Consider the following 11,626-nt stretch of genomic DNA (forward strand, 5'->3'; position numbering starts at 1 on the left):
GGAAAGGGGAGTGTGCACACTGGTAGAATAGGTGTGTGAACGGGTACGGATTGAAGGTGAGGGCTCAAAGACGCAGGTGCGCCAAAAGGGAGAGGCTTGTGTAAAATGGGAGTGTGCAGAGAAGCTATGCAAGGGTCTAGGATGTGAGGGAGGTAAGAGATGGACTCAAGCAGTAAACAGTTTTACACAAAGACTGGAAAATATGCATGGTGTCGGATGTGGAAGAGAGGAGAGTGTAAGAGATGGAATCTGATTGCATGAGAGACGAAGTGAAGTGTGTGATTGTAATGTGTGAGATAGCTGGGAAAGCAAGAGAGACAGGAGTGGATGGGAATGTCTTTTCTGGCATTCTCCTGCCCTCACCACCACTACACTGAAGTGGATACCATACCCCGCACCAGACACACACACACAGCTCTTTACCTTTCTGGGGGCTTTGACCCTGAGAACCAGTTCTACCCCCTTACTATTTCTGCATTACACTCACAACCTCTTTTCTCCCTTTTCCAGCTCTGAGGGAAAAGGGATTCCAGGGAAGCCCATTGGGTTAGACATACTGGGGGAGAAATTAATTAGTAAAAGAGTAATTAACAGAAGGCAGGGTATGGAGCCAGGGACAGACAGCCAAACTAAGGCTCCTCAATAGAACGTGATTAAGGAGAGTAATGCTTTTATGAAGCATTGAAATGCATTGGGTGGATGGATGAAGGAATCAGAAAAAGCCAACATAAAGGATAACTTCTTTTTTATTGAATTTATTGGGGTGACACTGGTTCACAAAACCATACAAATTTCAACTGTACAAGTCAACAAGACATTTGCACACTGCATTATGCACCCACCACCCAAAGCAAAGTCTCTTTCTGTCCCCATTTATACCTACTTTGCCCACGTCCATTCAAACCCTACACTCCTTCCCTCTGGCTATCACGACACTGTTATCTCTCTCTCTCTGCACAATAATATATAACATACATTATATATATTTTTTGCTTACTCCCTTCACTTTTTGAGGATGACTTGTAAAGACAGTGAGCTGTGATGGGCTTATGTGGAAGGTGAAGCTGAAGTGAACTCTGCCACATAGAAAGTTTGACTCACTCAGAGCCGGCCTTCCAGAAGGTTTACAAAACAACCAGTCCTGATAAGATAGCCAGTGAAACATTCACCTCATAAACCCCTCACCTAGTTCAGACCTTGAGGTTTTTCTTACTAGTCTCAGCAGCCCTTATCAGCAAGGGCCCAGAGTTTTAGCCTTCAGAATACAAAGAGAAGAATCTCTACTGACATGTCTTCCGTTTTGCCCTGGAGCATGATTTATATTCATCACAAGTCTGAATTCTTACATCCTCAGCCAGATGGTTAATGTGAATAGAAGTAGCCTGACCTGTGGTGGCCCAATGGATAATAAAGCATCAACCTGGAATGCTGAGGTCGCCGGTTTGAAATCCTGGGCTTGCTTGGTCAAGGCATATATGGGAGTTGATGCTTCTTGCTCTTTCCCCTTCTCTCTCTCTCTCTCTCTCTCCTCTCTAAAAGTGAATTTTTAAAAAGGAAAAAATAGAAGTCAGGGTGTAAGGAGTGACAAATAGAGTAATAAAATCGTTTCAGATTTTAGACAAGTTGTCATAAATGAGATACTGGTCCCTTCCTTCCCTTACTCCTAACCCCACAGTGGCTTGAGAGAGAAATGAAGTTGAAACCAGTAAGGTAAGAAAAGCCAAAGAGAAAACTGCCTGTTGTCTACCTCTAAAGGTACCTGTGAGCAGAGGTCGTTTAGAAAAGATTTGTCTTCTGGGTAGGGGCAAGGGCTAAATAAGCTTGCACTGAAAGAAAAGAAGCACAATAACCCCAAATGCCACAACATTTGCAGAAGGGCACAAATCATTTTCGTGTAATGTGGTGGTCTGGGGTGGTGGTTGTGGTAACTTCCTTGCACATGTTCATTCCTATATATACATCTATGTATGACCTATGTATCACACACATACACACATATATAATAACATCTCAGTGCTGAAAAGAACCTTAAAAATCAAGTATTCCTCTTCCCTAATCATTGAAAACTTCTCTGCTATAGGCATACCACAAGGTCTCGGCTTCAACACTCCCAGGGAAGGGGTGGAAATTGAGAAAAGGGGAGGGTATTACTAAGGTGACCAATCGTCCTCCTTTAGGAGGATTGTCCTTCTTTTGTAAGTTCCATCCTCCCTGGAAAAGTGTTCTACATGTCCTCCTTTTTGATATTGGAAGACTAATCTGTAAATGTCCGTATTCGATCAATGCAGAGTCAATCCATTGTGAGTGACATGATGTATTTGTATCTAAATAAGTACTTTTTCTTATAATTATTATTAAAAATTAATAGGCATGTAAGCATAATTACAATATAAAGTGTTACAAATGTTTTTTAGTATGCATTTATCATATTATATAGTGTATTGTTGCAATGAATAAAATGTTTCTTTTATTTGATATTGTTTTCAATTTATTTTTGTCCTTTTCATTGTAAGAAAGTTTGGTCTGGTCACCTTAGTATTACCTTGCCCCTCTTCCTGTTGGATTACTGTATTAATCTGTCTTCCATCAATCCTTTAATCCAAGTTTTGCCTTTAGATGGGCATTGTCTACTCTCTATTTTATATGTCAACACAGTTGGCTACATCTAGATAACCTTATCACAACTTCAAAGGGCTAGTGACTGAGACACCAAAAAGACAGACTGACAACCCCCACCCGACTCACACACAAATGTGAAGCAAAAGCACTCAGTAAAAATTTGTTGAATGAATGAGTGAATGAAACAAAGACACAAATGAGAATATGTTCTTCGATGGTGATGAAGCAGAAAGGCGACAGCACCACTTCCTGTCCCCCCAATCAGCCCCTCCACGGCCCCCAATATAGAGTGGAGAGACTAGGAGTAAGACTGGAGACGGCAGCACCGGGAATTGGGATCTGGGTGGCTTAGGTTTTCTGGACACCGCCTTGAACTCCATCCTCTTTAGTCTTCTCCAACCCCGCCCCCATCCCTGGCCTGGGTAGTGGCAGCTAGTCACGTGCTCTGTCGCGTAACCACACCTCTGCATCTCAGAGCAAAGTCAACGCGTCACGTGGGATAGCAACAGGTCACGTGGTTGCTATTGCTATTCCTGTCCCTCTCTCCGCCCCCGGACTGGGCACAGCCCCTCCCAGCCCCACGGCGCATGGGTGGTTGGTCACGTGCCCTAAACGTCTGGCGTTTGCCTCCCCACCCTCCGGGTTTCCGCGCGCCTCTTGGGCAGTGGGTCACATGGTCGAGGTTGGGTAAGGGGGCCGCTCTAGTTTGCGGCCTGTGTCTATTGTCTGGCCCGTAGTGTCCAGCTGCTCCGGCCAGAGCTCGAGTGTATGGCGCCACAGGAACCGATTCCCGGGTCCGGATAACGGGCCGCCCCCGCAGGTCCCGGCACAGGGTGAAGTAAGTGCAGCCCCTTCCCAGGAAGGGAGACCATTCTTGTCCACTGTGGCTTCCTATTCGGGCTAGTTGCGGAAGGGTCGCTCTAGGGCGGAAAGGTGGGGCAGGGTATAATCTGATCTTTTGGGTCGTAGGGAGGTGTAGTTTTAGGGGCTGGGGTGTAGGGTCTTTGATGGAGGGGGTGTGTCGTGTGGAATGTTCCTCGTGCCGGGCTCGACGGTCCCAAAGGAAAAGGCATTTAAAAAAAAAAAATTCTAGGGCCTCACGTGGCTGAAGGGGTTGGGGATAAAGTCATTATGTTACCGGAGGGGCGAGGCTCGTGGAAAATTGGGTAAGGGAAGGGAAGCTGGTGGTATTGTCTTTGGGATGTCTCATATGGGAGTTACTTTGTTGCTGTAAACTCATTATTAACATCCGAACTGTGGAAGGGAATGTTGGTGATAGGAACCTCTGTGTTTGTAGGGTCTCTTCTGATCTGAGAATGGCCACCCCTCGATATGAACCAGTGGCTGAAATTGGTGTTGGTGCTTATGGGACGGTGTACAAAGCCCGTGATCCCCACAGTGGCCACTTTGTGGCCCTCAAGAGTGTGAGAGTCCCCAGTGGAGGAGGTGCTGGAGGGGGCCTTCCCATCAGCACAGTTCGAGAGGTGGCCTTACTGAGAAGGCTGGAGGCTTTTGAGCATCCCAATGTTGTCCGGTGAGAAGTTGGAGGGTGGGGAGGGGGTAGTAAGGGGGAAAGTCCTATAGGTGGGGAGTTGTAGTCAAGAGAGAAGTGGGGACCCTGAGGAAATAGGGAAGGCCATGTTGGGGCCAAAGGGATTGCTTAGTCGGTGACCGATCATTTGTTCTGGCCAGGCTGATGGATGTCTGTGCCACGTCCCGAACTGACCGGGAGACCAAAGTGACCCTAGTGTTTGAGCATGTGGACCAAGACCTAAGGACGTATCTGGACAAGGCACCCCCTCCAGGCTTGCCAGTGGAGACCATCAAGGTGAGTCAGGATAGGCAGACAATGAGACGTAAATGGAAACCTTTGCAGTAGAAGCTGTCGATTTCAGATATGGTGCCTAGTTTTCAGTTCCTTTGTACCTCTCCCTTCCAAACCAGGATCTGATGCGTCAGTTTCTAAGAGGCCTGGATTTCCTTCATGCAAACTGCATTGTTCACCGAGACCTAAAACCAGAGAACATTCTGGTGACAAGTGGTGGCACAGTCAAGCTGGCTGACTTTGGCCTGGCCAGAATCTACAGCTACCAGATGGCACTTACACCTGTGGTCAGTAGAAAGATGGTAGCCAAGACAGGTTCTGGTTGGGAGTAGGAGGCTGATTGCCCATAGCAGTTGAGAAGTCATGTTTCATGACATTGGTTAAGCAGTTGTGCTTTATGGTGACCATAGGGCCCTCATCCACTCTTCTTATTCCCATTAGGTTGTTACACTCTGGTACCGTGCTCCAGAAGTTCTTCTGCAATCTACGTATGCAACACCTGTGGACTTATGGAGTGTTGGCTGTATCTTTGCAGAGATGTTTTGTCGAAAGTATGGGACCCGAGAGTATCCTGAACAATTTTGAATTTTCCAACTCTCTTTTTCTTTTAAGTGGATTGAAAAGTTATTAACCATAAGGAAAAAAAATGATTCCTTAAAATCAATTCTTACTGTTTGTTTTTTTTTTAAGAATCATTTTATTTATTTATTTATTTTCCACTGATTTGAGAGAGAGGGAGGGAGGGGAAGGAAAAGAGGCATCAACTTGCTGTTCCACTTAGTTGTTCCATTTAGTTGTATACTCATAGATTGCTTCTGGTTCATGCCCTGACCAGGGATCAAACCTGAAACCTTGGCATGCTGGAACAATGCTTTATCCATTGAACTACCTGGCCAGGACTGAATTTCCTAAATCTCTTATAAATTATATTCATACCCTGTCCATTCTTTTATATGAGTGTTATTGACCACCTTGTCCATCACCAGAAGCTCTGAAATATCTTGGAATTAGGAACTTATTATCCCTTTAGTTGCCATATTCTCTGCTTTAAGCCACCAAGCAATAACCTTTTTATTATGATATCTTTCAAAATGACTGCTACCTGTGTCCCTTCTCACCTTAGGCCTCTCTTCTGTGGAAATTCTGAAGCTGACCAGTTAGGCAAAATCTTTGAGTAAGTGATTGGCAAGGGGAAAAAAATTTCTCATTCTGAGTCTTTTTTTCTACTGCTGAGCCCTGGGTGGCAATTGGTTCTGCCCTTGGAGATGGAGGCTGGAGAAGCAGTGGCCCCCCGACACACACACCCCTGACCTGAGTTCCTCCTGTTCCCCGTAGCCTGATTGGGCTGCCCCCAGAGGATGACTGGCCCAGAGATGTGTCTCTACCCCGAGGAGCCTTTTCCCCCAGAGGGCCCCGCCCTGTGCAGTCGGTGATACCTGAGATGGAGGAGTCTGGAGCACAGCTGTTGCTGGTACTGGGTTTGGGTTTGGGTTTGGGCATGGATTGAGATCGGGGTTAAAAATGTAGTAGTAGAAAAGGGACTGAAACTATCATTCCTGAGACTTGGTTGGTGGATGGGCTAGTGTCTTGATTACTACTGTGACTGGCTGTCCACAAAGAGGAATGTAGAAAATAGCCCATCTTAGGTATTGTTGGGGGTGAACAAAAGTCTTTTTTTTGTTTTTTCATGGTTGTCTGACCTTTGCCTCCCTTTACAGGAGATGCTGACTTTTAACCCACACAAGCGAACCTCTGCCTTCCGAGCCCTGCAGCACCCTTATCTACAAAAGGCAGAAGGTAATCCTGAGTGAGCAATGGAGTGGCTGCAACAGAACCGAGACAAGAGAAGCCGTCACTTACCTTCCTTTGAACACTAGCGTGGGGAGCCCCCCGCTGAGGAGGTCCTCTGTGCCTTTTTATCTCTGCGGCTGTGCAGATGCCGCCTCCAACTTTTTACAGAGAAGATCTTGTTGGCTGCCTTAATGACATCCCCGCCCTTCTTATCCTTCTGCTTTCCTATTTCATTACACCAAGGTGTCCGCCCCTTGTTTTCCCTGTCCTTACCTTTATATTGATACCCTTTTTTATACAGGAAAGAACAAAACAGAAATACGGTCTTTTTATTTTATTATTTTTTAATGTTTCTTCCTCTGATTGGCTTTGACATTTGGGGATTTGAGAAAACCATTTGGAAGATGGACTTCCTAGCAGAATCTTAAAGATTCTCCTTAGGTTGCATGGCCTGTATAGTCAATGGGGCCCTTCAACTGGTAAACAGAAGACAAGGCATTTAGTTTGCTTCTTTGAATTTGGAATTTAAATGGCTTTTATTTTTATATTCACTGAACTTTCCCCAAATTGGGTCTTGCTTAATACAAGAAAAGAGTTCTTGGTGGTTTTCTCTCTGGCTCTGTCCCTGGTTTCCCCTTGGGGCCAGGCCAGGATATGTTACCGTGGTCCAGCATGTGGGATGGGAGAAGAGGGGAGACAGCCTGGAATGCCTCCAAGCCCCGTACCATCTTCTGCACTCCCAGGAGTAACCCATGTCCACTCCTGAGAGAGGGAGGAAGTTTTTCTTTATTCCTTATCTTGCTCCCACTAAAACATGTCAAGGCAGAAAGCCTGGCTATTCAGTCACCTTTAGGGCGTGACAAAGGGCCTTTCTTTTTCCTCAAACAAAAAAGGCTACTGGCCCTGGGTTTTCCCTAAGGGAGGAAGAAAAAGCTTAGGGAGAGCAGGGAGAGAAGTCAGAAGGATCCAAAGTCTCATAGAAAGGCACTGGGGTTGGCTCGAGGATCCTTCTGATTGCGAAATCTCATTGCAAGCCAGACACCAAGGATCTGTAGAAGCAAAGGGCAGTAAGTACCAGATCTGAATCTCTGGGGCTAAGACAGATGTAGAGAAAGGGTATATATGAAGGAAATGGAGAATGTTACCTCTGTAAAGCTAAAGAAGAGTCCAACACCTCCCAGGATTTTCAGGGCTTTATCTGAATGCTTAAGAAATTTTTCTCCACACATCTGGCATGTGGGTCTCCGGCTCTTGCAAATCTAGGATAACATGTGTTTGGAGAATGCAGAGTTGCTAAGCTGCCCTATCCCAATACCTATAGTGAATAGCCCTAGAGAGTTACTCTTTTTGATTAGCATCCTACAGGCTGAAATCCTACTTCATTAATTGTCTAGTCTTCGTATCCATCCCCCCTCCCAATACAGCAGCACACAGCCCCAATACAAGGAGCTGCTAGAGAGAGGCGATCACATTTAAATTCAAATCTACCAATTTGGTCACTGTCCTTACCCAGTTTCCCTACCCACCCCCTCTTCCCCACGAACTTACTGCAGTGCAAAAAGCATAATCTTGTTGATACAGCGTTGTGAGGTTGAATAAGCCACAACAATCAAAACTTCTTTCCAGTTCATCCCGGGTCTTGTTGCTCATGACCCACCAAGAAGCATTGATGACATCTGTCTGGAGGATATATGCAGGCAGAGGGAAATTTTTCAATGCTGCTAAGCCTTAAGAAAATATATATGTATTTTTTTTAATTAAAATTTTTTTCCCCATTGATTTAAGGGGGAGAGGAGAGAGAAACATTAACTCATGCCACTTAGTTCCATTTAGTTGTGCACTAATTGGTTGCTTATATGTGCCCTGACCAGGGATCAAACCCATGAGCTTGGTGAGCTGGGACAACACACTATTCACTTGAGCTACCTGGCCAGGGTGAATCTCCCTACATTTTGATCTCAGTTCAAATGCCTTAATTTCCCTATTCCAGTAAAGTGAGTCAATACCCCTTGGGGGTTAAAAAAAGAATCAATTATACAAACCCAGTGATAAATATCCATATCAGGTTCTCCTAGATCAGGGATAGTCAACCTTTTTATACCTACCGCCCAATTTTGTATCCATTAGTAGTAGAATTTTCTAACCGCCCACCGGTTCCACAGTAATGGTGATTTATAAAGTAGGGAAGTAACTTGATAAAATTTATAAAGCAGAGTTACAACAAATTAAAGCATATAATAATAATTACTTACCAAGTACTTTATGTCGGATTTTCGCTAAGTTTGGCAGAATAAATCTTTATAAAACAACTTACTATAGTTAAATCTATCTTTTTATTTATACTTTGGTTGCTCTGCTACCGCCCACCATGAAAGCTGGAATGCCCACTAGTGGGCGGTAGGGACCATGTTGACGACCACTGTCCTAGATCATCATGGAAAATTAGCCAGACATCTCAGAGAAAGCAAATGGCTCAAGAGTGTGGAAGTGGTAGACCTAAGAATGATCCCTGGGACCAGGCAGAGGAGGGAGCTAGAAGTTCGAGAAAAAAAGCAAGTACTTGAAAGGGCATCCTCTTACCTGTTTGCTTCGGTTAATAGCCAGACATGAGCAAGAGATTCCAAACTGGAAGACGAAGACCAAACCAAGGATGATCATGTACTGAGAAGAAGAGTTATGGGGAAAAAATCCTAGATTCCTTTATGTTCCACCATCTGATCTCATCTATTCATAGAACTTATACAACCATGTCAGCTGGAAACAATAAAACAGAGCAAAGAAATATGTCCCAAAGATCCCTGATGCCTAATTTCTTTTTAGGCCACTCAGCTCTCCCAAGAGCTCTAGTGACCCCATCACTTCAGGTCAGGATACAAAGAATAGCAGGACTTGGTGGTGGTTAACAGCACCCACCAGTCCAGCCACCGCGATGAGAAGAAGGAAGACTCCCACAGCAACGACTCCTCCGATGATGTGGATGCTGGACACCAGACCCAGGCCCATACCCCAAGCAGCCACTCCAATGAGCAACAAGCCTACCAGCTATGGGAAACAGAAAGCAGGATACATCTCAATTATAGCGTGCAACACAAAGGTCTCACAGGGCGCCCGGGGCCAAAAAAAAAAAGAAGAGGAGCCCTAATAGGGACCTGAAACATCCCTGGGCACTACTCCCATCAGAGGTCGGAGTGGTGGGGATGGGGATGGGGTGGTGGCAGGGGTAGTAATCAATGAACATAGAAACCGAACCTTTAACTTCATCCATCACTTCTCTATTTTGGGAGAAACTGAAGTTAATGAGAAGGGATGGCCCTTCCTGCTCACATCCCCTAGTTCATTCCACCCACCCCTAAACAAGTCCTCAGATCACCGGAAGTCTCCCCCCTTCCTACGGAAGTCCCCAGAAATTCCCTCTTTACCGGAAGTTCCTGGGAACCTTCCCAGAATACTAGCACACCCCTCTCCCCACCATAAATCCCGTGGAGATTCTCCCCACTCGCCTTTCCGCCTTGAAGCTTCCCCCACCTCCAAAACCTCACCATGTAGACCACATTGAGTGCGCACAGCGCATTCTTGGAGCAGGCAAAGCCGCCGCAGACCATCTCCCCAGGTTTGGGGACCCAAGTGGTCCCAAGGAGTTAGGGAGAAGGTCTTAAGGATAGTCTTCTTAAACTCCGACAGCTTCTGTCTCTTTAAATCTAGTCCAGCCAAACCCAATCCTTTGCGCCTGCACCGTCCCACCCCTGCTTCTGGATTGGCGAAATTTGGGGCTAATCCAGGACGTCGATGGCCTGAATGCCAATCAATCTGCACTGCGTTACTGACACGCCTCTCGGCCCCTTCTTTTAGATTCTTTATAGGATGAAACTTAAAACTGGGGCAGGCCTTGCAGAGATTCTCAGAGGGATCACAGTTCAAACTTTGAAACCCCGGATTGAAAGCGAAGCTTTCCACGGTCGCTGTTGGAAGAGGGTTAACCCAGGGAGGAGGCTCTGGAGAAACTCCGGTAACGAGAACAAATGCAATTTCGGGGGCTAGGATAAAGGCTTCTTGCTTCGAGGGAGCTCCCTTCCTCCTTGTCCTGCAGTGACCTCGTGATGACGCCATTGTTTATTATTGCATCACACTCGGGAATACCCAGAGGAGCAAAATATCGAGCTATTTAGTCCAGCCACAGAGTCCGTGTGTAGGCACAATAACACCCAACAAATCTTGACACGTTTGTAAGCATGTCCATTAGTACATATGCCCTGAAACATATCCCCGCCATGGTTGTGAATACGCTAGATATTAAATGTGAAAAACAGCAGCCTTGGCAGGCACATTACTGTATGTGACAAAGCCAGAGGTACAGACATAGGTGTGCCCCGTGTCTTCAGAGCACATGCCTGGTCCAGGCCTTGCAAAAAATGCCGAAAGAAGGCGTTTGGAATATGAGTAAATCTGAGAGCAAGGAGGAGTCATTTTCACCCTGAAGTGGGCACAATGGTTGGCCGATCAACATATGTTTATTATTTTTTAAAATATTTTATTCATTCATTTTAGAGAAGCGAGAGAGAAAGAGAGAGTAGGAAGAGAGGAGGGGGAGGAGCAGGAAGCATCAACTCCCATATGTGCCTTGACCAGACAAGCCCAGGGTTTTGAACCAGCAGCCTCAGCATTCTGGGTTGACTCTTTATCCACTGCGCCACCACAGGCCAGGCATATGTTTATTATTGAGGCATATGTTTATTATTAAGTGTTTTGACACACTGACTTTTTTTTTTTTTAAGATTTTATTTATTACCTGGCCAGGCGGTGGCGCAGTGGATAGAGCATTGGACTGGGACACAGAGGACCCAGGTTCAAAACCCCAAGGTCATTGGCTTGAGCACAGGCTCAACAGCTTGAGCGCAGGGTCGCTGGCTTGAGTGTGGGATCATAGACATGACTCCATTGTCGCTGGTTTGAAGCCTAAGGTCACTGGCTTGAGCCCAAGGTCTCTGGCTTGAGCAAGGGGTCACTCATTCTGCTGTAGCCCCCCCCCCCCGTCAAGGCACATATGAGAAAGCAATCAGTGAACAACTAAAGTGCCGCAATGAAGAAGTGATGCTTCTCATCTCTCCCCCTTACTGTCTGTCTGTCCCTCTCTCTGACTCTCTCTGTCTCTATCCAAAAAAAAAAAAAAAAGATTTTATTAATGTTAGAAAAAGAATAAAGAAAGGCTTTTTTTTGGGCGGGGGGAAGAATAAACTTGTAGCAGTTGCTTCTCTTATGTGCCTTGACCAAGCAAGCCCAGGGTTCCTAAGCGGCAACCTCGCATTCCAGGTCAGACGCAGACACTGACATTTTTTTTTTTTTTTGTATTTTTCCGAAGCTGGAAATGGGGAGAGACAGTCAGACAGACTCCCG

General features: G+C 45.8%; 2 protein-coding genes across 4 annotated transcripts; one reads left to right on the plus strand and one right to left on the minus strand.

The window, feature by feature from the left end:
- Positions 1-3,199: 3,199 nt before the first annotated feature.
- On the plus strand, positions 3,200-6,725 carry CDK4 (cyclin dependent kinase 4). Its single transcript, XM_066369348.1, has 8 exons — positions 3,200-3,457; positions 3,917-4,153; positions 4,312-4,447; positions 4,564-4,731; positions 4,886-4,995; positions 5,568-5,618; positions 5,780-5,915; positions 6,163-6,725. The coding sequence occupies exons 2-8, from the start codon at positions 3,936-3,938 to the stop codon at positions 6,253-6,255; spliced, it is 912 nt and encodes a 303-aa protein (XP_066225445.1). The 5' UTR covers positions 3,200-3,457; positions 3,917-3,935; the 3' UTR covers positions 6,256-6,725.
- A 398-nt stretch (positions 6,726-7,123) lies between these two features.
- On the minus strand, positions 7,124-9,959 carry TSPAN31 (tetraspanin 31). Of its 3 annotated transcripts, none has more exons than XM_066369351.1 (6): positions 9,775-9,959; positions 9,149-9,277; positions 8,816-8,860; positions 7,784-7,915; positions 7,381-7,494; positions 7,124-7,284 (listed from the first exon to the last, which is right to left on the minus strand). In XM_066369351.1, the coding sequence occupies exons 1-6, from the start codon at positions 9,835-9,837 to the stop codon at positions 7,210-7,212; spliced, it is 558 nt and encodes a 185-aa protein (XP_066225448.1). In that variant the 5' UTR covers positions 9,838-9,959; the 3' UTR covers positions 7,124-7,209. The 3 variants fall into 3 exon arrangements, with proteins under 3 accessions (XP_066225448.1, XP_066225447.1, XP_066225446.1); XM_066369350.1 differs by having other exon boundaries at positions 8,816-8,896; positions 9,775-9,958; XM_066369349.1 differs by having other exon boundaries at positions 8,816-8,896; positions 9,110-9,277; positions 9,775-9,956.
- Between the last annotated feature and the right edge of the window lie 1,667 nt (positions 9,960-11,626).

This window comes from Saccopteryx leptura, chromosome 2 (assembly GCF_036850995.1).
Source record: "Saccopteryx leptura isolate mSacLep1 chromosome 2, mSacLep1_pri_phased_curated, whole genome shotgun sequence".
NCBI lineage: Eukaryota > Metazoa > Chordata > Mammalia > Chiroptera > Emballonuridae > Saccopteryx > Saccopteryx leptura.

What these genes read in the sequence shown, in the direction of transcription:
- TSPAN31 (XM_066369349.1), bottom strand. Translation starts at nt 9,837, where the DNA reads ATGGTCTGCGGCGGCTTTGCCTGCTCCAAGAATGCGCTGTGCGCACTC. An exon ending in CTATTAACCGAAGCAAACAG is followed by an intron (nt 7,916 to 8,815) that starts GTAAGAGGATGC and finishes TATATCCTCCAG; the next exon opens with ACAGATGTCATCAATGCTTC. An exon ending in ATTATGCTTTTTGCACTGCA is followed by an intron (nt 7,495 to 7,783) that starts GTAAGTTCGTGG and finishes ATGTTATCCTAG; the next exon opens with ATTTGCAAGAGCCGGAGACC.
- CDK4 (XM_066369348.1), top strand. Translation starts at nt 3,936, where the DNA reads ATGGCCACCCCTCGATATGAACCAGTGGCTGAAATTGGTGTTGGTGCT. An exon ending in GAGCATCCCAATGTTGTCCG is followed by an intron (nt 4,154 to 4,311) that starts GTGAGAAGTTGG and finishes TGTTCTGGCCAG; the next exon opens with GCTGATGGATGTCTGTGCCA. An exon ending in CAGTTAGGCAAAATCTTTGA is followed by an intron (nt 5,619 to 5,779) that starts GTAAGTGATTGG and finishes TGTTCCCCGTAG; the next exon opens with CCTGATTGGGCTGCCCCCAG.